This window comes from Cupressus sempervirens, chromosome 11, assembly GCF_028749045.1.
Source record: "Cupressus sempervirens isolate cs-2001-9-10 chromosome 11, ASM2874904v1, whole genome shotgun sequence".
Taxonomy (NCBI): Eukaryota; Viridiplantae; Streptophyta; class Pinopsida; order Cupressales; family Cupressaceae; genus Cupressus; species Cupressus sempervirens.
In genome coordinates, this window is record NC_143128.1 from 674,855,925 (window position 1) to 674,875,344 (window position 19,420).

General features: G+C 36.8%; 1 protein-coding gene across 8 annotated transcripts in view; it reads right to left on the reverse strand.

Moving 5' to 3' along the window:
- LOC149531528 (sulfate transporter 4.1, chloroplastic-like) overlaps nucleotides 1–18,943 on the reverse strand; it is a 220,521-nt gene extending 201,578 nt beyond the window's left edge. For 2 of the 8 annotated variants that reach the window (XM_089811872.1, XM_089811873.1), the window contains exon 1: nucleotides 18,506–18,916. In XM_089811872.1, the coding sequence (XP_089667998.1) occupies nucleotides 18,506–18,841 (336 nt within the window). In that variant the 5' untranslated portion in view covers nucleotides 18,842–18,916. Of the gene's footprint in view, nucleotides 1–18,505 lie in introns of all 8 variants that reach the window. The other 6 variants (XM_089811879.1, XM_089811874.1, XM_089811875.1 and 3 more) reach the window with 5 other exon arrangements.
- Nucleotides 18,944–19,420: the final 477 nt, after the last annotated feature.

Sequence of the window (19,420 nt, forward strand, 5' to 3'; positions counted from 1 at the left end):
AAAGGACCACCGGGAGGATGTTTTATCTGCAGAGGAAATCATTAAAAGAAGCAATGCCTTAACTTCAGCCAGTCACAGCATCCATCTTTGTCGTAGCAGCAGCAAGTATTTCAGCAGAGAATTCGTGCAACCTTGGATAATAGGCAGGTGGAGCAGCAGATAAGCCCCATTGAAACTCTGGGTAAGATCTACGAAAACCCTGTGTCCATATTAATTGATACTGGAGCAACTGAAAATTTTATATCACCTAGACTGTTAAGTAGATTTCCAAAAAGATCTGGTTTTATGGCAAAACCATGGACAGTCGAATATGCAAACCAATCAAGGGCCAAGGTAGAACAATGCCTGTTTGAAGCTCAAGTTGATTTTCCGAATTTCTCTAAAGAATTAAACTTATATGTAGCTCTGCTAAGGTCATATGACATTATCATTGGAATTAATTAGCTTAGTGAACATCTAAGATAGATTGCCTTGCCAAAACTGTAAATTGTGTGGATGATCAAGGTAGACCCACAAGTATTTCAAGGATCAAACATGAAATTAGATCACAGCAGATTTTTGCGATGCAACTAAAGAGATACGGAAGGAAAGGCTGTGAAATATTCGCAGTTAGGGTTGAAGATACAAGAGAATCCACATACGGGGATGATTGTATTTATGAAGATGGAGAAATCAGACAAAAATTAAAAGAATCCTTCAAAGAAAAATACCCACATTTGAAAAATTATCAAGATGTGTTCCTGAGGAACTTCCTGGATTACAACCTTCCCGGACATTTGATTTTACCATAGACTTGATACCAAGAGCGGAACCCATATCCAGAGCCCCATATAGAATGACCACCATAGAGTTAATGGAATTACAAATTCAACTGCAAGATATGTTGAATAAGAAGATGATTCAACCTAGCGTCTCACCATGGAGAGCCCCAGTGTTGTTTGTAAGAAAGATGGAACCATGAGGCTATGCATAGATTACAAGATGCTTAATAAAGTCACCATCAACAATCGATACCCATTGCCAAGGATAGATGATCTCTTTGACCAAATGAAGGGGCGACTGTATTTTCAAAAATTGATCTAAGATCAGGATACCATCAACTGCGAATTAAGAATGAGGACATACATAAAACTGCTTTCAGAACTAGGTATGGAAATTATGAGTTTACAATATTGCCATTCGGATTAACTAATGCCCCCGCAGCTTTCATGACTTTAATAAACAATATATTTTAGGATTGTTTGGACAAATTTGTATTGGTCTTTATAGATGACATTTTAATATACTCCAAGAATGAAGAGGAACATCAGAGACACTTAGAGATAGTTCTGCAAAGACTTAGAGAACACAAGTTATATGGGAAATTATCTATGCTTTTTACCAGAAAGAAATTCAGTACCTAGGGCATATTATTTCAGCACAGGGTATAGCAGTAGATCCATCTAAGATTAAAGCAATTAAAGAGTGGCCCATACCTAGAAATGTATCTAAAGTCAACCGCTTCATGGGATTAGCCAGATTCTACAGAAAATTTGTAAAAAATTTCTCAAGGATAGCCTACCCAATCACTTCACTCCAGAGGAAGGGAAAGAAATTTGTTTGGACTGAAAAATGGCAATCAGCTTTTGAGTTTCTAAAAGAAAAACTGACTACTACACCTATATTAAAGAGTGGCCCATACCTAGAAATGTATCTAAAGTCAACCACTTCATGGGATTAGCTGGATTCTACAGAAAATTTGTCAAAAATTTCTCAATTAAAGCAATTAAAGAGTGGCCCATACCTAGATATGTATCTAAAGTCAACCGCTTCATGGGATTAGCTGGATTCTACAGAAAATTTGTCAAAAATTTCTCAAGGATAGCCTACCCAATCACTTCACTCCAGAGGAAGGGAAAAAAATTTGTTTGGACTGAAAAATGGCAATCAGCTTTTGAGTTTCTAAAAGAAAAACTGACTACTACACCTATATTCAGGGTACCCAATTCATAGAAACAATTTGTGGTTATCACTGATGCATCAAGTGAAGGTTTAGGAGGTGTATTAATGCAAGAAGAACAAGTCATTGCTTATGAGTCTAGGAAACTGATAAATTACGAACAAAATTATGCACCCCATGATCTTGAATTAGCTACAATAGTGCATGCCTTGCAAATGTGGAGACATTATTTAATTGGAAAACCTTTTGAGCTTAGATCTAATCACCAAAGTTTAAAATATATTTTCAATCAACAAAATCTTAATGCTAGACAAAGAAGATGGCTAGAATTTTTAGCAAATTATGAGTTTGACATGAGCTACATTAAAGGAAAGGAAAACAAGGTGGCTGATGCCCAAGCCGCAGAAGACACATCTTGGCAATGGCTATGGTAAATTTCAGATTGAGAGACCAAATTTTACAGCATTTAGAGCATGATGAGTTTTATAAAGAAATCAGCATGGCACTTATTAGAGATCCGCAGGATCCCAAGTATTCAGAGTTTAGCCTAGAAGAAGATGGATTGTTGAGATATCGCCACAGAATCTATGTGCCAAATAACCCTGAATTACGAAGATTAATTTTAGGTGAATATTACTAAGCTCCATACTTAGGACATCCAAGGGAAACAAAAATGTTATCTAATATAAAACCTTTATTTTTCTGGAAGGGAATGAAAAGAGAAATAATTGAATTTGTAGCAGGTTGTTCAGAATATCAGAGAGTGAAAGAAGAACATCGGTACCCAGTAGGTTTGTTGAATCCAAATGAGGTACCTGAGTGGAAGTGGCAGGTAATATCCATGGATTTTGTACAAGGGCTACCTATGACTCAGAATCAGCACAATACTATTTCGGTCGTAGTTGACAAATTGGCCCAAGTTGCACATTTCATACCAGGGAATTTATCTGATGGAGCACCTGAGATTGCTCATAAGTTCATAAAAGAAATTTTCAGGTTACACGGGATTCCAGAAAAAATTATTTCAAAGGGATGTTAGAATAACTTCCAGATTTTGGCAAACATTATTTACAGCCTTGGGCACCAAATTGAATATGAGTGCAGCCTATGATCCTGAGACAGATGGTCAAACCGAGCGAATAAATCAAGTATTAGAGGATCTCTTACAGGTATATTGCATGGATCGACAATATCAATGGGAAACATACTTACCTTTGGTCGAATTTGCATATAATAACTCATATCGGTCTTCAATTAAAATGGCTCCTTTTGAGGCTTTGTATGGCCATACGTGTAGAACTCCAATAAGTTGGAACCGATAGGAAGACAGGGCCATTGTCAGGCCTGAAATGCTTCAGGAGATGGAAGAGGAGGTACTTCAGATTCGTCAAAGATTGAAGGAAGCAAACAACAGATAGAAGAGTTATGCTGATGCTAAAAGAACACCTAGAGAATTCACAATAGAGGACAAGGTTTTACTAAGAGTTAAACCTCAGAAGAGTACTATTAAGATTGGCAAGAATGCGAAATTAGCCCCCAAATATGTAGGACCTTTTGAGGTTTTGGAGGTTGTCAACCCAGTGGCTTACAAGATTGCTTTACCACCAGCCGTTGCCAGGATGCATGACGTCTTCCATGTGTATTACCTTAAAAAGCATATTAGTCACCATGAACATATGATTGATCGGAAATTACTGCAAGTGCAAGAGCCAAGAATGGTAAAGGTAAAACTGCTTAGAATACTCGAGGTACGTAAGCTACGCTTACGAAATCAAGAAGTTACACAATGGAAGGTCCAGTGGGACCAATACACATAAGATAATACCACCAGGGAAGATTATCACGATATTTTTCAAAGATATCCCTACCTTTTCTCTGAAGTTGAAAATTGAATACTTTATTTCTTTTATTTTTAACTGATTAAGTACTATTTTCATCAAGGACGATGAAAAATCTAAGGGGTTGGGTATGTTACATCCCAAATTTTGCCCTAAAATTTTAAACTGATTATAGCCATTGTTATAACATGTGAAAATGAGTTAGTTAATTATAGCCGTTGTTATTCCTTCATGATCATGTGAAATTGAGTTAGTTAATAATAACCATTGTATCGATTTAATTATCATATGAAAGTGAGTTAGTTAATTATAGCCGTTATATCAATCTATTAATGATCATGTGAAATTGAGTTAGTAATTATAGTCGTTGTATTGATTTAATTATTATATGAAAGTGAGTTAGTTAATTATAGTCGTTGTATCAATCTATTCATAATCATGTTAAATTGAGTTAGTTAATTATAGTCATTGTACATATATGATGAGCAAGTAAAGATAGTTATTCTGACATTGATGAAATCCCTAACGGTCACTTGATGATTTTTAATTAGCAATTTATAAATCTTGAATTGATGTCTTGGCGAGAATGTTGTTTTGAATGATTACAGGATGAAGAATGGGGAGGGGAAGCATTGTGAAACGGGGTCATCAAAAGGGGATGGTCGAATAGTTCAGTCATCAGAATCAACAGGTTTGACCTAAAACTATCTTGGCAAGGTTACTAGGACTTGGCAACATATTTCATGGTGGAAAGTGGAACATTATAATAAAACAATGTAAAATAAACATAAATTTTTACCTTTAAGAATTATCACATATTAATGTTATTTAATTATTATTTTACATTCTCAAATATGGTCATATGTAAATAATAATAAAATGACACCATTACATTATAAATAATAATCCAATGATGCCACTCTATCATTACATACACCTAAGCATAGATGAGAAAATAAAATAATAATAAATAATTATAATTTTTGAAACCTGACAACTTCTTTCTTTCTTACTTTTCCCTCCTTCCTTTCTTTTTCTTTTAAGTTGATTTGTATGGCTTTTGAATTGAGTCTTGTAACTGTAGGAAGCCATAGAGACAAGCTCAATCTATATTATGAATTTCTTTAGTTGTCTATCGGCATTCACCTCCATCGGCATTCCTTTTTCCTTTGGTAATCAAACTCTTGCTGAATATCATCGTTGTGACAGAGTTCTATACCGATATCTTCATCCAGTCAACACTATTCCAAATTCATTCTTTTCCAATATAAACCAATTCCATCCTACTGCAGGTCTAAGAGCAGGTTGGCATTTTCATCCCAAACGTAAGGACTCATTGCAGACATTCTGAGCAAAGTCACGTAAGGCATTGTTACAACCCGTGAACCATTTCTCACTCTTTTTTCTGTTATATTTGATCATAAAGTTTATTCCTTAAGCCGTCAATCTGATCATCAACTTCCATAGCATTAGCGTGTGATGATATGTCACTGAAATTATAACATAACAGTTTGTTGTTTCCCTCTTTTAAAGCCTATCATTTATTCTTTTAAGATATTATGGCACTGCTTAAACAGTCTGTTGTTTTCCTTGTAATCATATGACACTGATTTATGCATTAAAGCCTGTCGTGTTTCTTTATCCATATACATCTGAATATGTGAGATGATAATGTAGAATTTCTCTAAAATATTTAAGGTCAATGGCAAGAAAGTTACCATCCCAATTGGAAATCAATTGCATCCTGATATAATATAAATAACTAAGAGTGAGATATTGAAACCAGTACACCAAGGAATTCACCAGGCGAAAATGCCAATGTGTGGTGAAGAAGGTGGAAAGTATCTTTGTGAAATTTATCTGAAAGCACCTGGGAATCACTAGCTTGATGGCCTAAAAATGGTGAGGAGGTGTAGAGAAATCTGCAAAACAAGAATGACATCAGAATTAAATAAAGAATATAATAAATAAGGCATTAGCTCATGCATGTTCCACTCATGAAGGATGTTGTCAAGCCAAGTGGTGGAGATCGGGTTTGTCAACCCACATTTCTGAAATCCTTGGCCAGGGTGAAATTAGGCAGATTTGTCGAACAAGTGATCTTTGTTGATTGTCCAGACGCTTAGTTATCTTGTCAAATAACTGTTGGGACTTCAACCCACCTGGATACTCTGATGGCTAGACTTATGAACATCCCAAGCCGGACCTCGGGGTAGGGAGGGTCGTTCTATTAAATAGAATAAGTGGTGATAAGTAATGGTCTGCGGTTGGGAGGTTAAGCATATGTCAATGCTTCTCCTCTCACCAAAGCCAAGGTTTGGACAACCAGTAAAAGAAGCTTCACCAATATCACTATATGTTCTTTAAATCTCTGAATGTTTAATTATTTTTAGATGAAAGTTATTTACTTTTCAAATAGTTATTACTTTAATTAGATAAAGGAGTTAAATGTTCGCAAATATCTAAAGTTGTAATTTGATAGTTATTTCTTTTCAAGAACATCTGCTGTTTATTTTCAATTGAACATTAGAAGTAGATAAATGATCAAAATACATAATATTTCAAATTGTATTTTTAAATATTTTATTCAAGAACTTCTGTTATTTATTTTCGCTGATTATGAAGTTAAATGCTAATATCTCATGAAATGTATATTGAAAAGTGTTTGTATTCGGTTTATAACGTTGATGGAAAATCATAGTCATGTGAAATGAAATAGGAAATCAGTTTAATTTAGAATTATAACTTATTTAGGAAAATCCTTATGTTACAACAGTATCATCATCTACATGACCAGTAGCTCCTCTTATTGCACTAACAACTTCATTTATTCTAGCAACATATTGATCAATAATTTCACCTTCTTTCATTCTCATATCATCAAACTTACCTCCGAGACTCTCAGATTTGGCTCTTTGTACATTTTTTTCTCCTCCATAGATAGTGCGTAGGGCATCCCACATTTTCTTTGCAGTGTCACAACCTTTGATATCATCAAATTCGGCATAGCTTAGGGCAGAGGCAATCTCCAACATCGCCTGATTGTGTTCTTTCTTCTTCATATCTTCAGCAGTTAGGGCTCCAACTGGATCAACATGTTCCACTGTAATGGTAGATTATGCATGATTTCCAAGTCCTCCAAAGTGTAGCTTCATCAAACTTTGTCAATCAGGAAAATTATCTCTATTGAGCTTGGGTACTTCTCTTTAAACATCTCGATCTTTATGCTTCTAGTACCTTGAAACTAATCCTCTTAAGCAAATGGCTCTGATACCAATTGTTGGAATACTTTAGAACATAGTTCAACTTCTCGTTCTTGGCCACTTCTCGGCGAGGCCAAAAAAAAATCTTGACAAATATCAGAGAGAAATCGGCAACTTCTCGGGAAAATATCAGGAATTTTAAAAATGACTTTAACTTAATTAAAAATGCATTTTTTCACAAAATTCAATAAGTAGATGCATGTATTGAGTCAGTAAATGAGTAAACAAACCAAACAAGCTGATCTAGATATATATAAATGCAATAAGTAACAAAATCGCATCCTCATGTGGAATGCCGATGTAGTCACAGTCCACAGACTCTGAAACAAGCTACAAATAGTAAATACTAAATTGTCTTTGTCAAAATATAAGCAAATACAAATGTCAAGTTCAATATGAAACTAGTCTACATCTTCCTCTTCCCCATCCCAGTAGTTCTAGTAAAAACTATGGGATAGGGATGGGGTCTAGCAGCTCTAGCAGTAGCAGTCGTTTGTGGTGGTGCTAGTATTGGCCGTAGCAAGGACTCCTCATCATCCTCATCCTCACTATCACTGTGTTCACTGTCACTGTCCTCAAACTCCTCATTCTCATTGCCCTCCTCCTAAATGTCGTCTAGTCCCACTGCAAAACCACCCTCCTCCGTAGCCTCCCTCTCCAACTCATATATTTCATCCTTAGTGAACAGTGAAGGCTGCCCCTCTATTGTCCAATCGCCAAAAGGATCTATGTCATCCAAATCAAGTGGCCCAGTTGCTGCTGCCATTACCTTTCGTATGCACAACTTGAGGTTATGATGCACAAAGATAAGGTCATTTAGGCGTTTTTGTGCCAACTTGTTCCTCTTGTTTATGTGAATAGATTCAAACAAGCTCCAATTACACTCACAACTAGATGAGCTACAAGACTAACATAAGATACGAAGAGCAAGCTTTTGCAGATTTGGAACATTACCACCCCAATTTCGCCACCAAGCATCTTTAAGATAAATATTAAAGAGTTAGAAATCAAGATGAGGACAAGTTTTTGTAGCTTATTTATCTACTTAACATGCATGTGAGAGACTCGAAATTCCAAATATTGTACCTGGTGTCTGAGTCTATCTGCCTCTCTTTCCCAAGGCTGAGGAGAATAGTTTGCCCGTTGCATTTTGATACACTTCCATCTCGGCCACAATGAGGTGTCTCACCGCAATGTCAGGTACCATCCTCTACATGCATTCACTAAAGCCCTCCATGACCTCTCCATTGGGATTTGCATATGATGGAGAGAAGCGGTAACAAGGGTTGAGGAAATACCCTGCTGCATGAATGGATTGGTGGAGCTGATTGGTCCATCTCCTATCAATAATATCCCATAAGAGCTGAAATTTTAGGCTCTCTCCCCTCTACTTATTTCTTACAGCCTCTTTCGCCCTATCCATGGCCTCATAAAGGGACCCCATTGGGGTTTGCTCCCCATCTACCAAGGGGAGAACTCTAACCAAGGGCTTCACCACCTACAATTGAAAAGTAGAAAACAATTAGTAATTAGAGAGTAGGATTATAAAATAATAATGAAAGACTTGATTAATAAGTACCCAAAAAAAAATCAAATTTTGAAGTTTCCAACTCACATCCACAATTTCTGAAGCTCACTCAAAAAATTGGATGTCAAACACAATGCATGCAACACTCTGCCCATTGACCTTCTTTGAATAACTTGACTGTAGCCATTTTGGACACACAAACATCTGCCTCAAAGGATTGATATGTTTAAGAACACTTGCAACGTTAAAAAAATTGTTGGAAATCTTGTGACCGCAGGTCTAGCCAACTCCTCGTCTTTGGTGTAGTCTCTCATCAAGTGAAGGACCCAAGGGTGATTGTAGATATATTTTGTTATTGTCTTTGCTTCCTCTACAACCGGTTTCACCCAATCCAATTTCCCTATATCCTCCAAAAGGTCAATAACATACACTGCAGAAGGAGACCAAAAGAGTGTGTTATGCTTTTCTTGTAAGATCCTACCTGTTGCCACATATGCCGTTGCATTGTTGGTTATGATTTGCACCACATTTTCAGCCCCAACCTCTATCACAATATTCTCTAGCATTCGAACCAAAGTCTCAACCGTCTTTATCTTTTCCCAAGCATCCAAGGATTTAAGAAAGATCACTTGATCCTTGCAAGAAACTAAAAAGTTGATGATGGTACGGTTTCTCCCATCCGTCCATCCATCTAAAAGTATGGTGCAGCCATACTATTTCCATTCTAACCTTTGCTCTTCAACCACTTCTTTACCCCTACAAACAGCATCTTTCAACAATCTACAAGCACAAAATAAAAAATGAAATTCACTTTAAGTACACGAGTTTGATTAAGAAAAATTACTTTCAACAAAAACAAGTAAATTGTAAAATTGTAAAAGTATTAAAGTTTGAAACAAGTGAATTACCTCCCTTTCCTGCTACCATACAACCAGTCACAAAATTCAAAAAATATGGACTTGTTGCAACATTGAAGGAGAGCTTGTTAAAAAACCAAAAATGAGCACATTGAATGTCAAGTTGCGCATGCACATCACAGTTCCATCCAGTACCCTCCAATGATGGTTGTGCTCCAGATGTGTTTCTATGCACAAAATAACCATCAATAGAAGAGTTTTGCAGTCTACTGGACCCAACAAACGTGAAAGTTGAGCCCGAGGACCTGCCACAAGTAGGTGTGTTCCGTACACGGATCCTTGGGCCACGAAAAGAGCCCACTATCCCCTCAACTACTTCTTCTTCTTCTTCATCAAGGGTGATCATCTCATTATGAATCATGATAAATTGATAATTGTTTTAGCACAAGCATTAGTCGTGATTAGAAAATAATAAATGATTGTTAAAAGGAAACATACCTTACGATTCGTAAATGGCTGCCCTCATGACCAATTTTGCCCTTTCCCTTTCCAACTTCTTCTCTTCTTGGACACTAAGCAAAGCAATCATCTCCCTTTTTATCTCCTCTGAAGTCGCATCACAAATCATTTTGTCATGCTTTTCTATACCAACAAGGTGGTACTTCAAACGAGATATGCCTCCACAGATTTGTCTTTCACATTTTATGCATATGACACTATTATACTCTGTTCCTTCGAAGGCATATTTCCATGCAAAGTCTCTAGCCCTTTTAGGGCGCGTGCCTATGAATCCAGATGGACATGCTACGAGACCATTGGAAGATGTTGCTATCCCAGATGCAGAGGAAGCCATATTTGCTAAAAAATCAGAGAATAAAACAAAAAATGAATTAGCCTTAAAGTTTTGAAATTATTGAGAAAAACTTGATTGTTTTTGGAAAAATTGCAAAAAGATGGTGTTAGGTCTTTGGCTCTTTGTCATGACTCATTCACTCTAAAACCATAAAATGTATTAGAGAACATTACAAATGCAAGATATGCAAGTATGATGCAAGTATGGGAAGACAAAAAAAAGTTTAACTCGAAAGAAAAAAAATTGAGAAACTTACTTGTGGATCCGGATTTGCTTGCAAAGAGCTTTGAATCCACTTCGAATCCGCTCCTAATCCGCTAGAAATCGCTATAAATCACTACCAAACACCTGAGTGTTGCTCCAAAACCCTTCTCCTCCACCCAAGATGCCAAACGCAGCAAAGGAAACAATGAAATTGCGTTTTTACAAGCACAGGTATATATTGGACACCACCCGCGAGAAGACAATTAGTTATCGCGATAAGTTGCCGATATATCGTCGTTTTCTTGCCAATTTCTCGCCGTGAGAAGTTCAACTTCTCGATGCCCTAAAGTGGCAATAAAAACTTGAGTTCTCTTGCCATGAAAAACTTCTCGTGAGAAGTAGATTTATCGGCAATAAGTCGGCAAGATTTTCAACTATGCTTTAGAATAACTGAGGGGGGGAGGGGGGAGTGAAACAGTTATCCAAGGTCCAGATGTATAAATAAAACTTTTCACAACTTAGTGAACTCATAAAACATTCATATCCATGCATGCATCCATTATGTAATTACTAAAACTTGTATGTTACTTTCAAATCAACTTGCCGAAATATAAAGCATGAAACACAACAGATTCATCAGCACACTTGACACAATGATTTACGTGGAAACAGAATTTGGGAAAAACCACCAATAACATGCTACTCCTTTTCACTCTTCTGAAGTGATGTCCTATGAAAGGTCAACCCTGTTAAAGATTACAATACACACTGTTAAATGTGTCTTGGTTAAGGGATTTCAATCACCCTATTAAAAGTGAGTCTTATTAGAGGACTTTAGGCCATTCACTTGGAATGCCACACGGTTAAAGGATTTACAAATGACTGTTAGGTCAACCTTAATCCAAAGGATTTACCCTAGACCGATACAATTGTTAGAGAGTAACAATAGAGCTTTGATCTGATACAACTTACAACTTTTCTTGCAGATTTCAGATCTCTGTTCAGTCCTCAATTTTGCTTGGCCTTCATACTTTGCAACTCTCATAGCTTGTTCACCCTTCAAGCATTCATCTCCTTAAGCCTTCTTGCTTAACACACCATTTGCAGATTCTCCTCCTGGGTCACTTGATGAAGCAAAACCCTTATCTCCTCCTCCTTAGGTTCTCACACATGACAACTTTGCTTCATGACCAAACATTCCTATAAATAGGAAATTAGGATATTTTTCCTGCTCATTTTCCATCGTCCAATTTGGGGTTTTGGATGGATTAGGTAGGATACAATGTATCTACCTAATATCTTGTCTTTTCTAGAAACTTCTCCTAGAATCCTTTTGAATTCACCTAAGAACGGTTTACATCGATTTCTGTGCCACTAGCTCATCAACCTTATCTTCCTCTGGTTCACAAGTTTCAAATAAACAAACTTGTCGGCTTAGATTCGACGAATCTTCGATCTTTAGCATAATGCAGCAGCTCAGCATTATCAACCTTCTGATGCTTGGCACATACTGCATTGCTCAGCATCAATTGTAAAATCACTCGACATCAACTAAAGTTTACTAATGCTCGGCATCAACTATATTGCTAGGCATCCACTAGAATTTGCTTTCACTCGGCTTCAACTGACTTTCTGTTCGGCTTGCATTGACATTGCTCGGCACCTACTGTCCACTTGGTCAAGCTTGGCAAACAAACTTTGTGTAACTTGTTCTTGTTCTTCTAAACTTTCTAAGTGTAGCCAACATTTTGTAACCTCACGTAGATTAACAATACATCATGTTATCACTGTCTTAATTGATCCTTGTACTTCATTACATAATCATAACTCAACCTTTCCTCTAGGTGCTATTGTTACCTCATATTGATCAAATCCTCTTCATCACTCAACTAAGTGATAGTACTTGAATCTTATAAGTAGTTGTCTTGCCAGCAAATAGCAGGCTTGATATCAGTGACAAAACAATGATTGAAACACAGTCTTCTTCAACAATCACTCTTAAAAATGATCTTTTCAATCATATTTCAACAGTTGCCAATGCCAGAATGGAAAATATACTGATTATTATATAAATGCTTAATCATTTTCAGACTTTCTTTTGAAATGCCAATGCCAGAATGGCAGAAGAATTGGCCATGCACATTATGTTTTAAAATCAGAATTCTTTTTATTAAAGCCAAAGCCAGATAGGTAGATTATTGATTGTGATTTGTAATTTCCCCATTTTTCCTAGCATTGGAGTTTCAGGGATTTCAATAAGCTACACGTTGGTCTTCATTTGGCTCAGATTAGACTTCATTTGGGCTTAATTTTGCTTGCTTACTATTTGTGGTAAGTTGGTGTTGATCAAAATGGACCCTTTCTATTTCTGGAAAGTGCATTTGGTCACATGGAGAAATAATAGGTGTGACTCCTATTTCAGACAACATATTTAAATGATGAGTATTTTGGGAGTTATTATATTTTTAGTGGCCAAATTATTATTAATTATTAAATGGTTTATTGTAAAGTTATAATTTAACTTTATAATTTTACTTAAGTTGGGAGTTGAATTATCATCGGAAAGTGTCATTTATTAATTAGTTAAGCCAAGTCTAGTGAGAGAATCTAAAGGAAGCTTCTAATTTATGTTGTGTGGTGAAGCTTCTTGAGTGAAGTTACATTTTGGCAAATAAAAGAAATTTGGAGGTTATAAATACAAGTCCATTTGTTGAGAAAAGGACACTTGGATATTTTATTTGTTTTTGTTGCCTTTGTGGCTTTTTCTGAGTTTTGATTTTTGTGCCCTTGTTGAAGAATAAGGGTCTGAATTCTAAGTTGTTTCATTGGATCTACAGCTGTTATCATTACTCATACATCCACCCGATGAATCATCCAGGAAGACCAACATGGTCGAGATGAAAGGTGTGAGAATGAAATTATTGAACAAAGGATACTCCTGTATGATAAAAAGAAGGAATCATCAGTAACTCAAACAAGAAAATAAGTTGTTCAAAGAAAAAGTGTTAGCTCATGATAGTCCTTAATGTAGTCTTGTTGTCAAGTCCAGCAATGGGTGATCAGGTACACAGTACCCTCACAAATCCTTGTCCAAGGTAGGTTAGTGGCATGCTTGTTGCTATGATCACTAGAAGTCAAAGTGCTAGCAGTTAAAAGATAGGTTGATGGAAGGTACCCACAACCTCATCAACTAACTAACCAACACTCTTAACACTAGGATGCTTAGTTTTTGGACAATGGTGCCCCAAGCCTGATTCCTAGGGTAGGGAGGGTCTTTCTTAGTAGAGATTGTGGGGGGATACTTATGGGTCTGTGGTTGGGAGGTTAAGCCCAATGGCAATGCTTCTCCTCTCCTTCGACAGCCAAGGCTTGTACAACTCAAGGTCAAAGTCATCAAAATCGTCTGTAAATTGGGTATTTTATTTTATATTAATGCCTTGAAATTTTCAGTTAAAGAATAAGTTAGATATAATGACTAGTTTCATTAACATGTTATGTTTAAGGAAGGAAATTGAGATAAATATATAAGTAGTTAAAACTACCTTTCATGTTACATTGAAAAGAATGTGATCTTAGATATTTCCAGTTATTTAATTTGTACGAAACTTTAGCATGTTACACTTGGGAGTCATTTATTGAAAGCATTAGTGGAAAATCAAAGTTTCCAGTCTGAACGTCTCCAAGCTGATTGCGTCCAAGAAGAAACAAAGCTCGCAAAAAGAGGAAATGGATGAAACCCTCACTATGAAGAGTATCATGTACTTGTTGCAATATTTCCAGAAGAGAAGGAAAGAGAGGCTCATTCCGGAGAAATAGAGACAAAAATATCAGTTTATGCTCCAGAATGAAAAAGGAAAAAGGATCTCTCTCACATCCGGTGTTAGAGATGTGACAAGTATGGTCATTATGCTCGATATTGTTCAACTAGACCAAAACAACCCGTTTCTACTGCAGAAATATCATCTCAAAAAGAATACAAAGATAACTTGGAGGGATTTCTATTCACATCTGACCTTTCAAGTCATATTCCAACCAACAGTCACACACGGTTGATAGATAGTGGTGTTTCACGTCATATGACTAGCTTCGAAGAGCATCTCACCAACCTAGTAGAGTAAAAGTCAAATTTGCGAGTATTATTGGTGATGGTGCAAGTTATCACATAAAGGGGGCTGGGACCACCTCTTTACGACTAGATTCAAGTATTCCTTTTCACCTAAGCAATGTATTGTTTGCACCATGAATCGAAAAAAAACCTTGTCTCCATTTTAGTATTAGAGGACAATGTAGTCGGTAAATAATTGTAATGAGCCGATAGGTAGGATAGTATGTATTATTTGTTATATAGCCGACTTGTGCCTGACGGGTTCCTTCGGGAACCTTCCGAAAGGCCCTTTGGTGAGTATTTATACCCCCTTCGGGAAGCATTGTAATCATTAGATATCAACGAGCATAATGTACTGTTTGGCATATGCGAATAATAATAAGAAGTTCTGGTATTCATATCTATTGTCTGTGCGTTGATTTCTTTACCCAGTACAGTAAACAGACAAAGGGTACAAAGGTTGGTTTTTCCGAAGGGAAAGTTCTTGCATGGCCCAAGAACTCTAGCATAAAAGATGCTCAAACAATTGGCATTCGTCAACACAACCAATACAAATTACTAGTTCAACCAGTTCAGGCATTATCACACAATTATATCAGTCGAAGTGAGCTATGGCATAGGAGACTTGCTCACTTACACTTAAAAAGCTCTTTCATCTATAGACAAGATGGTAAATAGTCTTCCAAAGCTTTGTCTTGAGCATGATGGCATTTGCAAAGGCTGTACGCTTGGTAAGAAGTAGAACATCAAGAGTCCCTTCCATACATGTGACAGTGGATCAAAGGGGATTTTAGATCTTATTCATTCTAATCCATGTGGACCAATGTCTATGGCCTCCTTAAGTGGTTTTTGGTATTACATAACCTTTATTGATTATTATTCTCAAATGACTTGTATATATATTTTTTAATCTAAGGAGTCTAAAGAAGTCCTTGAAAGATTCAAAGAATTCAAGGCCCAAGTTGAAAACATTTCAGGGAAAGAATTAAAGTTCTGAGATCAAATCATGGAGGGAATATACCTCTGGAGTTTTTATAACTTTTGTATTGAGGCAGGTATTAAGAGGAAATTTTGTGTTCCTTACAATCCTCAGCAAAATGGTGTTGCCGAAAGGAAGAACAGATCTATGGTCACAGCAGTCAAGGCAATGATCCATGATCAACACTTATAGAATTCCTTATTGACAAATGCGTCAAGAACAATTGTATGTGTTCAGAACAGGTGTCCTCGTCAAATATTGGGAAACATGACTCTCAAGGAGGCTTTCACAGTTATGAAACCGAAAATCAGTCACTTGAGATTATTTGGTTGTCCTATCTACATTCACATACCCAAGGATATGTGATCAAAGCTAGATCCTTCAGGCAAGAAAGTTATATTCCTGGGAAGGCCTACAGAATTTATATTCGAGCTCAGAGACATATTAGTACTTTATGTTGATGATTTATTCCTCACTGGAGAAGAAAAACTCATTGTCCAATGCAAGAAAGAATTAGCTTCTCAATTTGAAATGAAATATCTTAGTCCTATGCATAACTTCCTGGGACTGGAAGTATGGTGAAGATCTACTGAGATTATTCTAAGTGAAGACAAATAAGCTATAAACATGTTGAAGAGATTCGGTACCACACCTATGGAAACAAATTTGAAGAAGTTGAGTGACTCTGTAACTCTTTCGGATTTGGTAGACCCCACCATGTATAGACAGTTAATTGGATCATTGATATATCTAGTCAACACTAGATCAAATATCTATTATACAGCAAATGCTCTTAGTCAATTCATGTGTGAACCAAAACAAGTACATCTAATTGCTGCAAAACATGTCCTGAGGTATTTGCCTGGTACAGTAGGATATGGCTTGAGAGACACATCACAGGGCTATTCTGATTTAAAGATTTTGATTGGGCGAAAAGCACAACGGACAAGAAGAGTACCTATGGTTGACGTTTCAGTCTAGGGTTAGCCATGGTTTCTTGGTGTAGCAGGAAACATTTTTTTGTAGCTCTAAGCAATGCAATATCGAAGTACATTGAAGTATGTGTCACAGCTTGAAAAGTTGTGTGGCTATGATAGCTCCTTGCAAGATTGTTCAGTCATACACTAGAGTTAACTGTAATTCATTGTGACAATCAAAGTTGTATAAAGCTTTCAAAAAAATCATGTCTTTCAAAAAAATCATGTCTTTCATGATAGATCAAAACATGTGGAGATCAAATATCATTACATCCAAGACATGGTGCTAAGGGAAGAAATTCAACTCAAGTAAATTTTGCACTGGTGAGCAAACAGCTAATATTATCACCAAGCCCCTCTCTAGAGTAAAGTTTGCATATTTTTGAGACAAGCTTGGGGTTGTAAAGAACGTCACCCTTGCAGAAAAGGAAATTCGGAGTCAGTGAGAGCTGGCATTTCCCTGAGAAAGAGAAATATTCTTGTACATCTCTAAGATAGAGATGTAGTTCTGTATACTTTTGTCTCTCATCTTAAGAGGCTCCATAACAATATGTTTCCTTCCACAAATGGGTGCAGCCATTGTGGACATCATTTTGAGTGACTCTGTGATGACCTTTTTGCATCTTTGAGACTGAGATGTATTCTCCATACATGGGAGTAGTCATTATGGATGTCATGTTGACAGACTCCAGGACAATATATCTCCTTCCACAAATGGGTACAGGCATTGTGGACATCACATTGACTCCATACATCTCTGAGACTGAGATGTGTTCTCCATACATGGGATTAGCTATTATGGACATCATGTTGAGAGACTCCATGACTATAGAATCTGAGAAATATCTCCTTAGCTAAGAGGGAGTGTTATTTTTGGTAGCCACAGGAGATATTTCTCCTCTCGGCCACCTAGACCATGCAAGCTGACCTTGTTGAGGATCCTCCGCCAGCATATATAAGAGAGAAAGAGAGGATGCAATTTGCTCATTCAATTCAATAAAATATATTCTATGGTAGCACAGCAGCACTTTGATCATAAACAGCAGTTTGCCTTTCTGCATTAGCATTATCATTTGTAGCGGAGCAGTATGTCCTCAATTGTATCATGGATTTGTTCATCTGATTATATATACAGAAGAGATATATTTGGCTGGGTTTTTCTCCCTCGTGTAGAAGAGTTTTCCAGGATAATTCTGTGAGTTCAAGGATAATTCTGTGTGTCCATTATTGTATATTTTATCACTGTTTAGTCTCATTTCTGATCATAAAACTAACAACAGGAGTTCCGTTGACTTTACTCATTTATCTACCTCGCAAGACTCCATTAATATTGAATATTGGAAGTGTAGAAAAAACAAATCATACAATAATCCGAGAGGCAATAGCACGTTGATTTGAGTGTTGTAGTCCTATAGGATTGTCCCAGCTTTAGTTTTCTCCCAGGAACATGCAATTTAATATTAAATGCAAGTAGTTCATTCCCGCCGCCGAAATGGATCGAGGTATAGAAACATACTTAACAAACATCAATAATTAAACAAAAAGCAATCAATTATTCCATTTCCCTCCCAACGACATGAAATGTAAACAGCCAAAAGCCTTATGTCCGGCACAAAATTGATCTTAGTTGAAGTGGTGACCTTAAATTGTTATTATAGCAAAAAAAAGGAAGAAAACAGCAAGTTTAGTTTTGAAGTTTGCACGGTTCCGTGCCTACAAGATTCTGCTAAATTTAAGCACAAGTCTTTTGCACAAGCGTTTTTCTGTTAATTATGGGCAGTGCAAGTCATAAAACCCTTCATATGTCCCATAAATAGAACCTTGTCTCACAGTGTACATGGATTGAAAACCTTATGCCTTACAACCGAAAAAGAAACATTATAGTTACGTCCTATAACCAAAAAAGATAGTAATTAAACAGACTCGTGTTAATTTTAGGTGAGGAAAGACAAGATGAAACACCTGTGGAATGAGCATGGTGCCGACGGTGATCCCGGCCATAATGTCAGGCTGGAGATACTCCCTCCATTTATAGCTACGAATCCATCGGACGCAGGGCAGCAGCAGCTCTAGCCATTCTATCAGGGACATTTGGCGGGCCTTGGACAGCCAAATTTTGGCGGAAATGCCAAAAGCCGGAGGCAAGGACGGTGAAGAGTCGTGAGGAGGATGCTGCAGAGGAATCACCTTCACTTGGCGATATCCTGCAGACGAAGAAGAGCCTGTTCCTATCTCCGTCATCGCTCTGTTTCCTACCAGGCCTACGTCCCCGAAACTACTGGCTAGCTGCCTAATCATTTATCTTTTCCGGATTGGTTAATTTCAATTTTTGCCGTCAGAACCACGAGCTTATTTCAAAGGCCAACGAGCTTATTTATCGGGGACATTCAAAGTTCTTTTATTCTTATTCTATTATTCTATAGATTTTGAGCATTGCAAGGTTACGAGAGAACAGCTAAAATTATGATCGAAGTCTACTGCCTTCACATCAAGAAAATATATTAAACAAAATATGATTTTTAGAAGAGTTAATATTAGTTTAATGGTAATTTTTTTTTAAATTACAATATTATTCCAGCTTTTTAAAAGTTGCTTGAGATTTGGTTGAAGAAAAGGCAGCAATTTGATAGAAGAAGATACATAAAAGGTTCATGAAAGAGAGTGTATAATAATAGATTAGTATGTATATTAAGTAACAATATGTTCTACGACTTTTTGTTTTTCAAGGTTCAAATTTTGAATTATTCTTCTTACACATGGTCAATGTCTATGAAAGGGCTCCCTACTCACAAGGACCCCCATTCTAATGAATTTATCGGCTCTCTAGGAGCTCTACACTTGGATTCCCCGTCTTTTGCTTCACAAATTGATCCAAAG